The sequence below is a fragment of the Eleutherodactylus coqui genome, chromosome 8, assembly GCF_035609145.1.
Source record: "Eleutherodactylus coqui strain aEleCoq1 chromosome 8, aEleCoq1.hap1, whole genome shotgun sequence".
Taxonomy (NCBI): Eukaryota; Metazoa; Chordata; class Amphibia; order Anura; family Eleutherodactylidae; genus Eleutherodactylus; species Eleutherodactylus coqui.
This window is the reverse complement of record NC_089844.1, coordinates 30,299,219-30,317,760: the sequence shown is the minus strand read 5'-3', so window position 1 is coordinate 30,317,760 and position 18,542 is coordinate 30,299,219. Positions and strand designations below refer to the sequence as shown.

The 18,542-nt window shown below is 45.8% G+C and overlaps 1 protein-coding gene across 1 annotated transcript in view; it reads right to left on the bottom strand.

The window, feature by feature from the left end:
* IQCA1 (IQ motif containing with AAA domain 1) overlaps positions 1–18,542 on the bottom strand; it is a 201,647-nt gene that overhangs the window by 146,850 nt on the left and 36,255 nt on the right. The window contains exon 3 of the mRNA XM_066575405.1: positions 17,746–17,865. Within this exon, the coding sequence (XP_066431502.1) occupies positions 17,746–17,865 (120 nt within the window). The remainder of the gene's footprint in view (positions 1–17,745; positions 17,866–18,542) is intronic.

Below are 18,542 nucleotides of genomic sequence, written 5' to 3'. Positions count from 1 at the left end.
TATTCCTGGCATGACCTAGGACCATTTGTCATCATACCACAATCCTTGAATGATGAACACTACAAGGACCTGTTAGCTCACTGTCTGAACCCATATCTTCAGGAAGTCATCCCCCACCACAGTACCATTTTTTAAACACAAAACGCTCTATGTCATCGATCTTGGATCATTAGGGAGTGGTTGGAGGAACAGGACAATGAGTTCTCCTGACTGCCTTGGCGAATAAAATTACCCCCCAAAATTACCAAACTCTAACATGTTTGGGATATGCTGGAAAGGGCTGTGAGATTTGCTTTCACTTATCTGCAAAATGTGCACCAATTAATGGACCTGCTGCTGCAGTGGGCATGGGTTGAGCTGAGTATGGAGGATGTTTTCCACCTTGTGGAATCTGTTCCACAATGTCTTAAGCTGTGATTGCCCAAAAAGGTGGACCAACTCATTATTGAGTAAATGTTCATTATGCAATTCTAGACCTTCTGGTTAGTTAATATGTGTTAGGTCTGGCATACGTGGGTGTAGTTCTCTGAATCTGTGATTGCCTTTTTTCAGCACATCCATGGTTACATTGGTTCTGCCCCTTCCACCCAACTGCAGATTGTTTGTCATCTCTTCACAACTATATACAGGCCTCAGACCTGACAGCCTCTGCTGAAGTGTTGGTGTATGAATCCTCTCATGTATGCATGTGTCGCAGCTGCTCCTGTTGTTCCTGTGTCTGCTGTTGGTGCTTGGTCTTCAGTTTGCTCAGTACTTCAACTTGGTCCTGAACTTGCTCACTCCTAGAGCTATAAGTTGATGCTCAGCAGCATAGGTGGATCCAGAAGTCATCCACCGGTATTCCAACCTTCACTAGGCAGAGAGAGAGAGTTGCACAGCCAGACCAGGTCCCGATCAAGACCACCAAAAACGTTTACCAAAATATAGGGTCAAGGCAGTAACAAATGAATTTTAAACAATGTGTTTTATTCCTCCATGATGAAAATAGCTGGCAACGTTTCAATCTATATAGACAGGTCTTTATCAAGCTTGATAAACACCTGCCTATATAGGTCGAAACGTCGCCAGCTATTTTTATCATGGAGGAATAAAACACGTTTTTAAAAATTCATCTGATGCTGCCTTGACCCTATATCTTGCTCACTCCTAGATTCTGCAAACGTGGTGTTATCCAACTTCCTGGCTTCCTGGTGACCTGTCCTTACAGGGTTAATCAGTGCCTAGGTTCCCGCACAGGGCCACCCTTGTCAGGGCAAAATCTCTGCTGTTGATAGGCAGGGACTTTCTATCTTCTGCTTCCAGCATAGGGCTGGTCACCTTTGCATTCCAAGCCATACCTCCAGTGGTGAGCATCTGGGTTTCCAAGGTTGGCTGTCTGCCCTGTCGGTCCGATCCATCTGCTGGTTGGGTGACACAGCGAATCCACATTAAATCCCTAACAATATGTGCATAAGTGTTTGTCTAGGCAAGGTGTAATTGTTCTCAGTGAGAGAAACCAAGTAATGTTGTAGATATGATACCTTTTAATTCATAACACAAATACATGATGTTACAGCAAACTTTCGGGTCTTCTATCGATCCTTTATCAGGCTAAAAGGCTAGGTAACTTGGTTCCTCTCACGGAGAACAATCACATTTTGCTCTACTGGCTAACACGGTACAAACCTTTTTGTCTAAGCAAGGTGATAGAGAGAGAGTGCCTATCCAACGTGGGCGCATAAAGACTGCTAAAGCTTGAATAATTCTTCTTGATATATTTATGTGCGCATGCAGCCACATTGTGTGAAGGTCCAACATGATGACATTATCGCATTGGCCTACATGATTCTATGCAGGTACATGCCTGTTGAGTTCTCTGAATCCAGTAGAATACCCTTCATCACTGCCTACCATAATGGGACTGCTGACTGAAACCAGCAAAGAAGAGCACAACCTAGATTATTACCTAGCTGTCTTATAAAGCTTATGTCTTCTGTATCAAATAAATGGTACTGTTGCATAATTCAACATACTGAACATAAAAATGTTACTGTTCCACAAGGCTCACGGCTCGAATAAGCCAAATAATCATCCCCAAAAATGGTTGTCATGTTCCAGTAAAAGAGGAAAGATGAAAACTCTATGGAATGTACATCATTTACATACACTGTGCAGAGGTACTAGTATTTGTAACTCATTAATTTACCTCTATATGCCTCCAATTTCATAAGACGGAATACAGAGATTTGTATTTGGATTCTATAAAAGAAATATTCCATTACACACAGTATGTATAGAGGTATTCACCGTAGAATAACTCCATACATACAGCACTAAATGAAGCCTGTAGGGCAGCATATGTCTCCATACTAAGGAGCCATAGGCCTCATTGTATCACTATATGGCCTTAGGTAGCAAAATAGTACATTTTTACTATTATCATGTTTGATAGTTGAGTTGTAGAATCAAAGACTTCAGTCCTGTCCTATGTGAGAAGTTTATTTTTCCCTGCACATTAAGGTATTTGGGGCCATGTGCTGTCCGTGTTAATCCACAGATGGCACACAGCCCCAGTATAGGGCTATGAGGACATGCACATTGATGTTTTTTTACATGGACCAATGGTCCATGTGAAAAGACTCATTGCATGTCTTATTCCTGTTCATATTACGAATGAGAAATAAGACATGCTAATGAATGTCAATGTGCTGCGCAAATTGGACATCACAGAACATAGACAGGTGTCCATGTGCTATCTGATGCAAGTTGTGCCCAAGTCTCTAGGGCACAGCTCCCATTCACAGCTAGTATGCACTTAAGGCCCATTTACTCGCTAAGTCGCTAAGACAATCTTTCAAATGATTGAAAGACTGACAATTTTAGTGATCATTTTGCATAAACCTCTAATGGACACTAATGTCCATTAGCAGTTTATTACCTTCATTTGCATGTAAATGAACCTCCAGCAGCTGTTTGCGAATCCCAGCATGTGGTCTGGACTTTGCACTCAGCTGCATTGTCTGCCATAGGCTGTCAGCTGAATACAATGTAATCAACTGCTCCTGTGGATAACACAGCATGGGGTCCCTGCTATCTCTTTCTGGCTGAACAATGGATTTTAAGCTCACCTAAAAATCATTGTTCAGCTGAAAAGTGAATGATGGAAGCATTTACATGCAACGAATATTGCTCAAAAGGCATTGTTAGAACGAATTTTGAGTGATAATCGTTACGTATAAATGGGGCTTAAGGCTACACAGTTGTAACAGGTTTTTGGCACAATTTGAAACCGAAATCTGTCGAATAGTGAATCCGCCCCAATATCAACAATTATTATTTTACTATGCAGTTATTAAAAAAATAACATTGCATGATGCAGACGTGTTTTGGGGTTCTTAGAGGCAACCTCTACCCCACTTATTGCTATGTTACTGTGCAGTACTGTTGTAACTTACATGCCTGATTGACCCGTACGGATGGGTTATATTTCTCTGGCTACAAAGTACCACAGCTTTTGCCTTAGCACGGAGTTAGGAGTGCTCAGATATTACACTGATCAACAACTAAGCATGGTAGGATGAAACACTTGCTGCCTGCATCTATATTAATGTGCTCTGCGCCTGCACGCACCCCTATGATATATGTCCATGTATATTTTGGGGGAATTGAAATAATTCTGCTTTAATAATCTTTCCTGTTTTTATCTGCTATCCTTCTTCTCCTCCCAAAATAAAAGAGCTTAACTATTTAAACAAACCGACACTAAATTATGTCTAGGAACTGGAAGATCAGGGATCAAACTGATATTTCCTGCAATGTGCCAGGGGAGTACTTGGTATGAGGTGTTCCTGAAAGAAAGGAGAGGATTGATGAGCTGCTTGTTGTACAGCTATGCAAACCTTCACAAGGAGGATCCCTGACCTGGAGCGTCGTCCTCCATAACACCTCTTAACCCCTTAACTGCCTGAGAAATTACCAACAATTTGAAAAGTGATTAGCTACATACCGTCCTCGCCCCTCTTTTCCTGCAGTGATTCGGCACAGGAAATATGATAAATACATATAAGGCGTCCTCCTCATATTCCGTAATTAATTGGCCTCTGGAGTTCTTGGGCGCCAAACTTCTAAGACTAGGCTAAATAAAAGTTGCTGAGAAAGTGAGCTCTATGAAGCTCAGTTCATGATCTTTGTTTTCTTAATGGTTTCACCCCTGCAGAATTTTACCACCTTTCCCAGAGTATGGTAACATAGAGATAGAATTATTTATATTTGGTCCGAAAAGTCTTCAGACCCTTTCACTCAATACCCAATGATGACAAAGTGAAAACCGAATGTTCGAAGTCTTTTAAGATTTGAAAAAAATATGAAAAACTAACATTTTTATTCACACGCTTTGGTGTGACTGTTGAAACTTAACTCTAGGGTCCACCCATTTCTTTTGATCATTTTGAGATGTTTCTACACCTTGATTGGAGTCATCTGGGGTAAATTAAATTGATTGGACATAATTTCATAAGACCCCCCCCCCCCCTGTATATATAAGATGTCACAGCTCACAACGCATATCAGAGCCAAAAGCAAGCCACGAGGAGGAAAGAGCTGCCTGTAGAGGTCAGAAACAGGATTGTGTGGAGGCACAGATCTGGAGAAGGCTGCAAGAATTTCTGATGCACTGAAAGTTCCCAAGACCACAATAGCCTCTATATTTCTTAAATAGAAGAAGTTTGAAACAACCAGAACTATTCCTAGAGCCAGCCATCCCGCAAAACTAAGTAATTGAGAGAGAAGAGTCTTGGTAAAAGAGGTGACGAAGAACCCAATGGTCACTCTGGCTGAGGTCTAAAGATCCTGTGTGCAGATGGAAGAAACTTCCTGAAGGTCAGCCATCACTGCAGCCTTCACCAATCCACCAATTGGCTTTATGGCAGAGTGATCGAAAAGAAGCCTCTCCTCAGTAAAAGACACATGGAATCCCACATAGAGTTTGCTAAAAAAGCACCTAAAGAACTCTCAAACTGTGAGAAACAAGATTCTTTGGCCCGATGGAACCAAGATTGAACTTTTTGGCCTCAATTCTAAGTGTTGTGTTTGGAGGGTATCAGGCATAACTCATCACCTGCCCAATTCCATCACTGCAGTGAAACATTGGGATAGTCGCATCATACTGTGGGGTGTTTTTCAGTGCCTGGGACAGGGATACTGTTCAGGGTTGATGGAAAGCTGAATGTAGCAAAATACAGAGATATTCTTAATGAAAACCTGATCTATCAGGGACCTCAGACTGAGCAGAGGGTTCACCTTGCAACAAGACAATAACACCAAACACTCAGCCAAGACAACACAGGAGTGGCTTAGGGACAACTCTGTGAATGTCCTTGAGTGGCCCAGCCAGAGCCCTGGCTTGAACCCAACCGAACATCTCTAGAGAGACCTGAAAATGGCCGTCTGCAGACAGTACCCATCCAACCGGACAGAGCTTGAGAGGCTCTGCAGAGAAAAATGGCAGAAAATCCCCAAATCCAGGTGATCAGACCTTGTGGCATCAGACCCAAGGTGACTGGAGGCTGTAATTGCTGTGACAGGTGCTTCAGCTAAGTACTGAGTACTGGGTGTGAGTACTTATGTCTATGCAACATGTTAGTTTTTCATTTTAAAAAAATTACAAAGATTTCTAACATTCTGTTTTCACTCTGTCTTATAGGGTATTCAGTGCAGAATCATGGGGGTAAACTTGATTTTTTTTTTAAATTTGCACAAGACCACAACATAACAAAATTTTTTAAAAAATGAAAGGGTCTGAAGACTTTCTGGACTGCTGTGTCACTGTGATTTTTGGCTATTTTTCTGCTATTTAAAAACAATCTGATTTTTATAAGAAGTACTATTAAGGCCTAATGCCCACGGCCGTGATGGGCTCCGCAAGCGGAATACCGCAGCGCCCCCCCAGAGACCCCATACTTACCTCAGTGAGTGTAAAGCCCCATTTACACGCACCGATTATTCTTTCAAACTCGCTCAAACTATGCACTTTGAGCGATACTTGTTGTGTGTAAATGCTACCATCATTTGCTTTCTGGCCAAACGATGATTTTTAGTTCAGTTTAAAATCCATCATTCGGCCGGAGAGCTGATAACAGGGACTGCACGCTGTGTTTCTCTATGGGAGCGCTGATAACATTGTATTCAGCTGCAGTCTCGAGGTGAAACAAAGGGGCTATATGCAGATAACAGACCACCTGCTGTTATCTGCATATAGCAAAGGGAGTCTCATTTACATGCAAATGAAGCCAGTAAGCTACTAATGGGCATTAGTGCCCATTAGCAGCTTATGCAAAATGATCGCTCAAAGTGTCAATCATCCTACCTTTTGAACAAATTGTGAGTAGAGATGAGCGAAAGTACTCGTCCGAGCTTGATACTCGTTCGAGTATTAGCGTGTTCGAGATGCTCGTTACTCGAGACGAGTACCACGCGATGTTCGAGTTACTTTCACTTTCATCTCTGAGACGTTAGCGCGCTTTTCTGGCCAATAGAAAGACAGGGAAGGCATTACAACTTCCCCCTGCGACGTTCAAGCCCTATACCACCCCCCTGCAGTGAGTGGCTGGCGAGATCAGGTGTCACCGGAGTATATAAATCGGCCCCTCCCGCGACTCACCACAGATGCATTCTGACAGAGATCAGGGAAAGTGCTGCTGGTGCCGGAGCTGCTATAGGGAGAGCGTTAGGAGTTATTTTAGGCTTCAAGAACCCCAACGGTCCTTCTTAGGGCCACATCTGACCATGTGCAGTACTGTTGAGGCTGCTTTTAGCAGTGTTGCACAATTTTTTTTTTTGTATATCGGGCGTGCAGAGCATTGCGTCCGCAGTCTGCAGTCATTGTACAGAGTATAGGGCCAGTACTGGTGAGGCAGGGAAAGAGATATTCAGGCTATATAGGCAGTGGGCTTTTTCCAAAAAATTGGGGAAAAATTCTATATTTGGGCTGCCTGTGACAGTCTTCAGTTTACTGCGTGTCTGCTGGGGGTAGTAGTCCTAATTAATACGCAGCTAAGCGTTACAGCAGGCTTGCGCAAAATTGTTTCCTGGATCTGCTGTCTCTGTTACATCAGCGCTGTCATCCCGCCAGAGGGAAAGAGTATACATAATATTATACGCTGCCTACAGTATCTATCTGCTGGGGGTAGTAGTCCTAATTAATACGCAGCTAAGCGTTACAGCAGGCTTGCGCAAAATTGTTTCCTGGATCTGCTGTCTGTGTTACTTCAGCGCTGTCATCCCGCCAGAGGGAAACAGTATACATAATATTATACGCTGCCTACAGTATCTATCTGCTGGGGGTAGTAGTCCTAATTAATACGCAGCTAAGCGTTACAGCAGGCTTGCGCAAAATTGTTTCCTGGATCTGCTGTCTCTGTTACTTCAGCGCTGTCATCCCGCCAGAGGGAAAGAGTATACATAATATTATACGCTGCCTACAGTATCTATCTGCTGGGGGTAGTAGTCCTAATTAATATGCAGCTAAGTGTTACAGCAGGCTTGCGCAAAATTGTTTCCTGGATCTGCTGTCTCTGTTACTTCAGCGCTGTCATCCCGCCAGAGGGAAACAGTATACATAATATTATACGCTGCCTACAGTATCTATCTGCTGGGGGTAGTAGTCCTAATTAATACGCAGCTAAGCGTTACAGCAGGCTTGCGCAAAATTGTTTCCTGGATCTGCTGTCTCTGTTACATGATCGCCGTCATCCCGCCAGAGGGAAAGAGTATACATAATATTATACGCTGCCTACAGTATCTGTCTGCTGTATCAGCTCAGCATTTAAAAAAAATAGAAGCAAAATACTTAAGGCCTACTACTGGCCTTTGGCCACTTGACTGCTTCTGCACTGTGAATTCCACTAGCTCAGTCATACGCACCTATATCTCACCACAGGCGTGCGCAAAATTGTTTCCTGGCTCTGCTGTGCGTTCCGTAAGGGAAGTCAGTCTCCAACCACAGGCCAATAGGCGGCACATTTAATTACAGCGTTCTGTTTCTGCACTACTGGTAATACAGCATGCTGAGGGGTAGGGGTAGGCCTAGAGGACGTGGACGCGGGCGAGGACGCGGAGGCCCAAGTCAGGGTGTGGGCACAGGCCGAGCTCCTGATCCAGGTGTATCGCAGCCGACTGCTGCGGGATTAGGAGAGAGGCACGTTTCTGGCGTCCCCACATTCATCTCACAATTAATGGGTCCACGCGGTAGAAAATGAGCAGTGTGAGCAGGTCCTGTCGTGGATGGCAGAAAGTGCATCCAGCAATCTATCGACCACCCAGAATTCTGCGCCGTCCACTGCTGCAACTCTGAATCCTCTGGCTGCTGCTCCTCCTTCCTCCCAGCCTCCTCACTCCATTACAATGACACATTCTGAGGAGCAGGCAGACTCCCAGGAACTGTTCTCGGGCCCCTGCCCAGAATGGGCAGCAATGGTTCTGAATCCTCTCCCACCGGAGGAGTTTGTCGTGACCGATGCCCAACCTTTGGAAAGTTCCCGGGGTCCGGGGGATGAGGCTGGGGACTTCCGGCAACAGTCTCAAGAGCTTTCAGTGGGTGAGGAGGACGATGACGATGAGACACAGTTGTCTATCACTCAGGTAGTAGTAATTGGAGTAAGTCCGAGGGAGGAGCGCACAGAGGATTCGGAGGAAGAGCAGCAGGACGATAAGGTGACTGACCCCACCTGGTTTGCTAAGCCTACTGAGGACAGGTCTTCAGAGGGGGAGGCATGTGCAGCAGTAGGGCAGGTTGGAAGAGGCAGTGTGGTGGCCAGCGGTAGAAGCAGGGCCAGACGGAATAATCCACCAACTGTTTCCCAAAGCGCCCCCTCGCGCCATGCCACCCTGCAGAGGCCGAGGTGCTCAAAGGTCTGGCAGTTTTTCACTGAGAGTGCAGAAGACCGACGAACAGTGATGTGCAACCTTTGTCGCGCCAAGATCAGCCGGGGAGCCACCACCACCAGCATGCGCAGACATATGATGGCCAAGCACCCCACAAGGTGGGACGAAGGCCGTTCACCGCCTCCGGTTTGCACCACTGCCTCTCCCCCTGTGCCCCAACCTGCCACTGAGATCCAACCCCCCTCTCAGGACACAGGCACTACCGTCTCCTGGCCTGCACCCACACCCTCACCTCCGCTGTGCTCAGCCCCATCCACCAATGTCTCTCAGCGCACCGTCCAGCCGTCGCTAGCGCAAGTGTTGGAGCGCAAGCACAAGTACGCCGCCACGCACCTGCACGCTCAAGCGTTAAACGTGCACATAGCCAAATTTATCAGCCTGGAGATGCTGCGTATAGGGTTGTGGAAACGGAGTCCTTCAAAAGTATGATGGCGGCGGCGGCCCCGCGATACTCAGTTCCCAGTCGCCACTACTTTTCCTGATGTGCCGTCCCAGCCCTGCACGACCACGTCTCCCGCAACATTGTACGCGCCCTCACCAACGCGGTTACTAGCAAGGTCCACTTAACAATGGACACGTGGACAAGCACAGGTGGGCAGGGCCACTATATCTCCCTGACGGCACATTGGGTGAATTTAGTGGAGGCTGGGACAGAGTCAGAGCCTGGGACCGCTCACGTCCTACCCACCCCCAGAATTGCGGGCCCCAGCTCGGTGGTGGTATCTGCGGCGGTGTATGCTTCCTCCACTCCTTCTCCTCCTCCTACGCAACCTCTGTCTCGCAATCAAGATGTGTCATTAGCAGCACGTCGCCAGCAGTTGGTGTCGCGCGTCGTGGCAGCACAGCGGTGGGCAAGCGTCAGCATGCCGTGCTGAAACTACTCAGCTTAGGAGACAAGAGGCACACGGCCCACGAACTGCTGCAGGGTCTGACAGAGCAGACCGACCGCTGGCTTGCGCCGCTGAGCCTCCAACCGGGCATGGTCGTGTGTGACAACGGCCGCAACCTGGTGGCGGCTCTGCAGCTCGGCAGCCTCACGCATGTGCCATGCCTGGCCCACGTCTTTAATTTGGTGGTTCAGCGCTTTCTGAAAAGCTACCCACGCTTGTCAGACCTGCCCGGAAAGGTGCGCCGGCTCTGCGCACATTTCCGCGAGTCCCACACGGACGCTGCCACCCTGCGCACCCTGCAACATCGGTTTCATCTGCCAGTGCACCGACTGCTGTGCGACGTGCCCACACGGTGGAACTCTACGCTCCACATGTTGGTCAGGCTCTATGAGCAGCGTAGAGCTATAGTGGAATACCAACTCCAACATGGGTGGCGCAGTGGGAGTCAGCCTCCTCAATTCTTTACAGAAGAGTGGGCCTGGTTGGCAGACATCTGCCAGGTCCTTGGAAACTTTGAGGAGTCTACCCAGATGGTGAGCGGCGATGCTGCAATCATTAGCGTCACCATTCCTCTGCTATGCCTCTTGAGAAGTTCCCTGCAAAGCATAAAGGCAGACGCTTTGCGCTCGGAAACAGAGGTGGGGGAAGATAGCATGTCGCTGGATAGTCAGAGCACCCTCCTGTCTATATCTCAGTGCGTTTAGGAGGAGGAGGAGGAGCATGAGGAGGATGAGGAGGAGGGGGAAGAGACAGCTTGGCCCACTGCTGAGGATACCCATGCTGCTTGCCTGTCATCCTTTCAGCGTGTATGGCCTAAGGAGGAGGAGGAGGAGGAGGATCCTGAAAGTGATCTTCCTAGTGAGGACAGCCATGTGTTGCGTACAGGTACCCTGGCACACATGGCTGACTTCATGTTAGGATGCCTTTCTCGTGACCCTCGCGTTACACGCATTCTGGCCACTACGGATTACTGGGTGTACACACTGCTCGACCCACGGTATAAGGAGAACCTTTCCACTCTCATACCCGAAGAGGAAAGGGGTTCAAGAGTGATGCTATACCACAGGACCCTGGAGGACAAACTGATGGTAAAATTCCCATCCGACAGCGCTAGTGGCAGAGGGCGCAGTTTCGAGGGCCAGGTAGCAGGGGAGGCGCAGAGATCAGGCAGCATGTACAGCACAGGCAGGGGAACACTCTCTAAGGCCTTTGACAGCTTTCTGGCTCCCCAGCAAGACTGTGTCACCGCTCCCCTGTCAAGGCTGAGTCGGCGGGAGCACTGTAAAAGGATGGTGAGGGAGTACGTAGCCGATCGCACGACCGTCCTCCGTGACGCCTCTGCCCCCTACAACTACTGGGTGTTGAAGCTGGACACGTGGCCTGAACTCGCGCTGTATGCCCTGGAGGTGCTTGCTTGTACTGCGGCTAGCGTCTTGTCAGAGAGGGTGTTTAGTGCGGCTGGGGGAATCATCACAGATAAGCGTACCCGCCTGTCAACCGACAGTGCCGACAAGCTTACACTCATCAAGATGAACAAAGCCTGGATTTCCCCAGACTTCTCTTCTCCACCAGCGGACAGCAGCGATACCTAAACAATACGTAGGCTGCACCCGCGGATGGAAGCATCGTTCTCTATCACCATCAAAAACACCATCCTCCTCCTCCTGCTGCTCCTCCTGAAACCTGACGTAATGACGCCGAACAGGCAATTTTTCTTAGGCCCACAAGGCTCAGTCATATAATTTTTGTAAACAATTGTTATACGTTTCAATGCTCATTAAAGCGTTGAAACTTGCACCTGAACCAATTTTTATTTTAACTGGGCTGCCTCCAGGCCTAGTTACAAATTAAGCCACATTATCCAAAGCGATTAATGGGTTTCACCTGCCCTCTTGGTTGGGCATGGGCAATTTTTGTGACGTACATTTGTACTGTTGGTACACCAATTTTTTGGGGCCCTCGCCTACAGTGTAATCCAATTAATTTTTTGCCCACCTGCATTAAAGCTGAAGTTACATCATCTGTGCTGGGCACTGCAATGGGATATATTTATGTACCGCCGGTGGGTTCCAGGGAGCCACCCATGCTGTCGGTCCACAGGGAGTTGTAACTGCATGTGTCCACTTCTAAAGAACCCCAGTCTGACTGGGGCATGCAGTGTTGGCCGAAGCCCACCTGCATTAAACATGACATTACCTCAGCTGTGATGGGCAATGCAATGGGATATATTTATGTACTGCCGGTGGCTTCCTAGCACCCACCCATGCTGTCAGTCCACACAGAGTTGTTACTGCATGTGTCCACTTCTAAAAAACCCCAGTCTGACTGGGGCATGCAGTGTGGACCGAAGCCCACCTGCATTAAACCTGACATTACCTCAGCTGTGATGGGCAATGCAATGGGATATATTTATGTACCGCCGGTGGCTTCCTGGCACCCACCCATGCTGTCAGTCCACACAGAGTTGTAACTGCATGTGTCCACTTCTAAAGAACCCCAGTCTGATCTCTCTCTCACTCTCTCCCCCCCGCTCACTCCCTCAACTCATCGCTCTCCCCCATCGGCACCCGAATCTTTAGAGATGATCGGGCAGGTACTCGCAAAAGGCACTACTCACTCAAGTAGTTTGCCTTAGCGAGTATACTCGCTCATCTCTAGTCAAGACCTATCTTTGGACGCTGCAAGAAAAATCGGTAACCAAAAATGGTTGGCAATTTGACGTTTTGACGTTTGATTTTTTTCACGTGCTCCAAAATCGCCCATGTGAGCAAATGCATTGGAATGCAATGCTTCACATGGTCACGATTAAGTGTGAATAAGACCTAAGGCTCATGTTGTATGCACAGACTCTATAAAACATCACATGGAGTGACTACAGGTTGATGCTACTGGCTCCTAGGCACTCTCTATACTGCTCTATGGCAGTGTCTTAGGGTCAGAATCCATATGTAAAGCATGGGCTACACGGCACAACCAAAAAAGTGTGAGCAAGTGTTTCCAAAACTCATCCCACCTTACGCCCTGTGACATTTGGAGTTCAGGTCACAACTTTCCACTGCTTTTCTATGACCTCTCCATAAAGTTTAACATCTAGTTTGGAGTGTATCTCTGCTGGAGCCAAATGAACCTCTATATCCTGTGTTCTCACTTTAAGCCTCTCTTGTTTATATAGTAGCCTAATGATTTATAGTAAGGATTGCACATTTTATGACATCCCCATTCGTACGAGCTATTAAGCATGGATATTTATGGTTCATAGAGTGGAATAGCAGCTTCATTCAACCACATTTGCTCCTGGCGTGGTTTGGGTTGTTCTGGACTATTGCTGTTATTGTTTGGCTTCTTGTCTAGATTGTGTTAGTATAAACTGCAGCCTCCCTACCAGATGATGGCAATTAATCTGGAATCTTAGATATGCATTTAACTGCACCCACAGAACATATTCCTGATGAATTTAATAAATCTACATAAGTAGGGTCACGACTTCAATATGCTGTGGTTACAGTAAAGAGTGTCTTCAATCTGACTGTGAATGAAAATTCCCTAAAAAGTGTAAATCTGCCAACTTCTTTTAGTTTTCTGATAACAGAAAGATGACTATAGTTGACAGTAAAATTATGACTTTTTGGCATATGGCTCTTGTATCACAAGAGCCAATAAGAATAGTGGCGCTGCCCATGGCAGACAGAGTGCATTAGAGTAATGCTTAGGGAATGGCAGCAAGTATTTGATTGGTTGTCAATGGAAATACCACCATTATTTTTGTCTGCACTACTGTTCTGGGAGGGAGGCGGGGAATTTTGGTACACTGGAGATGAGTGAACAACTCGATAACTTCATCAGCAGCCATTGCTAGAAATGGGCTTATCAAGGTGTCGATTTTGAGATTCAGTTAGAGAGCCAGGAGGTGACAAATTTATTGTAGTAGAAGGGTTCCTTCACATGGGCAGATTGGAAATGAAAGTTCATACAAAGGCTTGTTCCGCAAATCACTGGTCCATGTCAAAAAGGGCTTTCAAAAAGTATTACGGGACTGTAACAATAATGACCTATCCTCAGTATAGATCATCAGAACATTAATATCAGATCTATGGAAACCAGTTATAACCGGCAGATCAGCTGTTTACCAGAGCTTCTGCTTGCCGGAAACTGCACAACTCTTTGCATTGTGCTTTGGCCCAGAATGGTACTGTAAACTCAGTTCTGCTCAAGTAAATGGGATTGAGTTTGCAGTACCATTTTGGACCACTACACAGTGACCAGTGCTCTGCAGGATTCAGCATAGACCAGCTCTAGAAAACAGCTGGTTGTCGGACTCCAACCCACTGGCGTAATTATAGCGGATGCAGTTGCACCCGGGCTTAGTACTATGAATAAAGAATTATAGTTGGAGGACCTGTTACAGGTTTTGTATTGGGGCCCAGGAACTTCAAGTTACGCCTCTGCATTAAGGGGTTAAGAAAAGTTGAGAGCTCCAAGATGAACTTTTCCACCCGGGCCCATGAGCCTTTAGCTATACCCCTGCTCCAACCTGATATTAATGGCATATCCTAAGGATTAGTGGTGAGCAAAACAAATTACTAAACCTCTGTTTTGGGGGGGTCGAACTTTACTAAAAGCTCAATTCTAGTTCATACTGAACTGAACTTTTAGCAAAGTGTTACCTGAAATAGGGTTCTACCGGTTCTGTTTGCTCAACAGTAGTCTAAAACACTGGTGTATAACACTGTCTAAGAGCCATAAAAGCCAGGTATAACACTCTCAGAGTGTAATACAGGACTTTTATAGCATTAAAGACAGTGTTATACACCAGTTTTAGGGGTTTCAGTGAACTTTTGGTTTGGTTTAAACTAATTTAGACCAAGCCAAACTTTTTGCAAAGGTTTGGAGAACCGGCCAAACGGAACTTTTCAAAAAGTTCGCTATTCATCAGTGAGGATAGACAAAAGGCAAGAAGCGGAACAGCACACTAATGGAACAAAATGTTTGAAGTGATTTTTACTGCATCCCAATAACACTGCTTGTGTACAAACTTTTCTTGGAATGTTCCCGCTAGACTTGGGCCATACACAGGTTCTCTCCTCATCAAAAAAAAAGTGAGTGAGGTTTGCTTGTTCTTTCATGAATGCGGCTCAGTTTCTAACACTCTTGCCTTTCAGTGCTGGGGTCATAGGTTTAAGTCATATCAAAGATTACACTTGCACGGACTTTCAAAAACTCCATCCAGATGTTGTCTTTGGTCAGATCTAAACCTACAATTGAGCAACCACACTTGTCTGTTCTGCTCCAGAGGAAGAGAACAGCAACAAGAGTAAACACAAAGAGAACATAAAAACCCCATCCAGATGTTATCCTTGGTGCGATTTGAACCTAGGACCCCAGCAGTAAAAGGCAACAATGTAACAACTGAGCCACCTTCAGAAGACACACATTGCAATCTTTACTCCTATTGAAAGTAATGACAGATTGAAGCAAATGTCCTAACTCATAATTATTTTTTGAAAATCGGCACGGGTACTCTCTACCCGAAAATTGAAATAATCGCTCAACACTAGCCCTGGGAAACTCTATAAGGATTTGCAAACCACAAACTTGTAGACCACAAGTTACAAACTTGTCACATTTATTTTCTTGCCTCAGTTAGTTATCTGTTGCTCTCAGGTTAACCTAATTAACTCTCATAAAACTTTGATATTTTTCTACAATACATTACAATGTCTCTGTGGGTAATTTTACTATCCCAGCACATATGTCAAATCCCATTTATGTCTTGGGGTGTCTTAAATATTCATTTAGGACAGAAAAAGTTATGTGATGTTAAATACTTTGGTAAAAAAATAGCAAAAAGTTATATGAGTCATACCCGAATACATATACTGTATATTATATATCACCCCTATTATACAGGCACAGCCTAAGAATAGTAGTCCGGCACCACACGTTTATGAAAGCTGTCTAAAATCTGTCTTTGCTGCCCATATCAACCAATCACAGTGCAGCTTTAATTTTACCTCAGCAGTATAAAAAAATTAATGCTGCGCTGTGATTGGTTGCTATACGCAAAAAAAAAAAATTAAGTTAATAGAGTTATGGAAGCAGTCTAAGGGTGCATTCAGATGACCGTATATCGGCTAGGTATTCACGCCGGCCGATATACGGCATCTCTCTCTGCAGGGGGAGGAGGCTGGAAGAGTCGGGAGCAGTGCTCTGAGCTCCCGCCCCCTCTCTGCCTCCTCTCCACCCACTGCACTATTTTCAATTAGGAGAAGCCGGACGGGGTCGGAGCTAATTCCCGGAACTTAGCACTGCTCCCGGCTCTTCCAGCCTCCTCCCCCTGCAGAGAGGGATGCCGTATATCGGCTGTGCGTGAAAACCCAGCCGATATACGGTCGTCTGAATGCACCCTTAGACTGCTTCCATAACTTTGTGGGGCTGGACTACTTTTCCATGGCCCACCCTGTACTTTGAGTATTTAATGTTACATAGATTTTTCTGGCAAACACGGCACAACGCTATTTTTGCTGTATATCGTACTTTTAAGACTAATAGATTTATAGTGTAGAGGACAGAGTGAGGTTTAGATGTTTCTCATGTCTTTCTGTAACATTGTGTACCTGTGAGCTCTACATGGGAACCCACGCATCTCCCTCATCCGACTTAATCCCATGGATAACATTGAAGGATGGTTAAACAAGCTGTGCCTGGTGGTTGAAAACTGCTGACTATACAACTAACTTATCTCTATAAAAGATGGTTTTCCTCCTGGATAACATAAAGTGCTCAGATACCTATAATGACCATACATGAAACTGCTGTTCTAAGTGTTTGGGTTAATTCAGTTTTAGTTTTCATCCTGCCTGAAGAAAACACAGGACATCACACAAGTATTAGTGACGCCAATATGGTGTTGTGTAATGATGGCGGATATATGTTAATACTCTTAGGGGCATATTTGCAGGGGCAGGTTGCATTCACAGGGCTGTAATACCACTGTATATTTAGTGCTAAGAACTGTAGTCCATTAAATGCAATCGGGAACGCCTTTTCTGAAGATTGCGAAAGGCTTTCCTGACTATATATGATGTATTTGGTGCCATTAGTGACACTAAATAATAGAGTTCCCATATGCAGCTCCAGGAGCACCCCTACCATGAGGCAACCTGAGCCTGTTACCTCTGGCGGCAGTCTGCAGGACCACAGAGGGGTGGTGCTAGGGTTGCTACCTAGATGGTAAGTCACTCGTCCAGCAGGCAATTAAGTTTAAAGGCCAATGATGGTATTTATTTTTTACTGGCCATATTAACCCTTTCCAATCCACTGACTGACATCTGAAGACGTCCGGCAGGGTATTCTTACTGTATATCACTAACCACTCTGTTGTCAGGGGCCTCTCCAACATGTCCCATACTGCAGTACTGTCTCTAGCCAGCAGATGGCACCATTGTGTAATGGCAGAAAGAGAAAGCGAAAGAGGAAGCAATTGTTACTACTGGGGCTACTGTGGGGGGGGGGGGGGGAGTCACTATTACTATTGAGACCCCTTTAGGGGTAACTATTACTACCAGGTCCACTATTAATACTGGGACCACTAAGGGGGACACTATTAAAACTGGGGCATTTATGGGGATCATTGTTACTACTGGGGCCCCTATAACTTTTTCTTTCTGGGGGGGGGGGGGTCATGGTGCCATTTTACACTTCATCTAAGGCAGCAGAAAGGCTTGGGGCAGCCCTGTGCAGTGGTCTGAGCCAAGTTGATTGTAATTATGTTAATGATCTGCCTAAAGAAGAGGTCATCAGTGTTTACCAGACTGTCTTTTTCAGTGCTATAATTTTTGTTGGCTTCAATAATGATTATCATTATAACATGAAAGAGGCTGGTGTAGACTAATGACTTCTTTCAAGTTTTGTACCTATGATATACCCCTTGTCTTACCACTTCCGTGTCCTTGGCTCCATTGCGATCTAATATCTGGGATAGTATTCGTTCACGATCCTTCAGTACTTTTATCTTTTCCTTAATGAAGTATTTTGGAATCGGAATTTCCAAACTTTCCTGAAAAATAAAGTAAGCACAGTTTAGCGAAAGAAAAGACAAATGAGGCGACCCAGTATTTAGTGACATCAAATCCATAATATTGGCCCTCAATATGGGAATAGTGAGGGTTGTGATGCTGATGGATAAGCAGACTGATGTATTAGGGGACTCACTAGTCTTCTGCAAGCAACGTGTTAACGCTCCTCCATTTCCAGTATGAGTAACCGTACTCTACATCCTTACTGTTAGGGCTTGCGTTGATATACCTTGTTTGGTCTCTGTCTGTGACCTGCGAGCGATATCCCTATAAAGGTTATTTGCTGCAGCGTGTCTATCTCTACACAACAGGCCTATTACACTGATTCAGTCCCTATGAGTCCCTATGAGTGCACACCCACTACCCAGATGGAGCTTGACCTCACTTACAGTTAGTTATTCGTTCCGGTGTCATTCTTGGATGATCTCCGGCAGCTTTATTCAGCTCCACACTAGATTCCCCCAGAAAGCACTCACAGCCACTGTGTTTCCCATAGCTTGGAACCTCCGAAAAGCAAATTCACACAGTTTACTCTGGGCACTGACAGTCCAAGTAAAAAAAAAATTGCAGCCTGTCCTATTCTTGTCCGATTTCTGTCAATATGTGGCGTTCAGCACATCAGTCCGCATGCGGACGGGATGTTTGAGTGTTGTCTGAT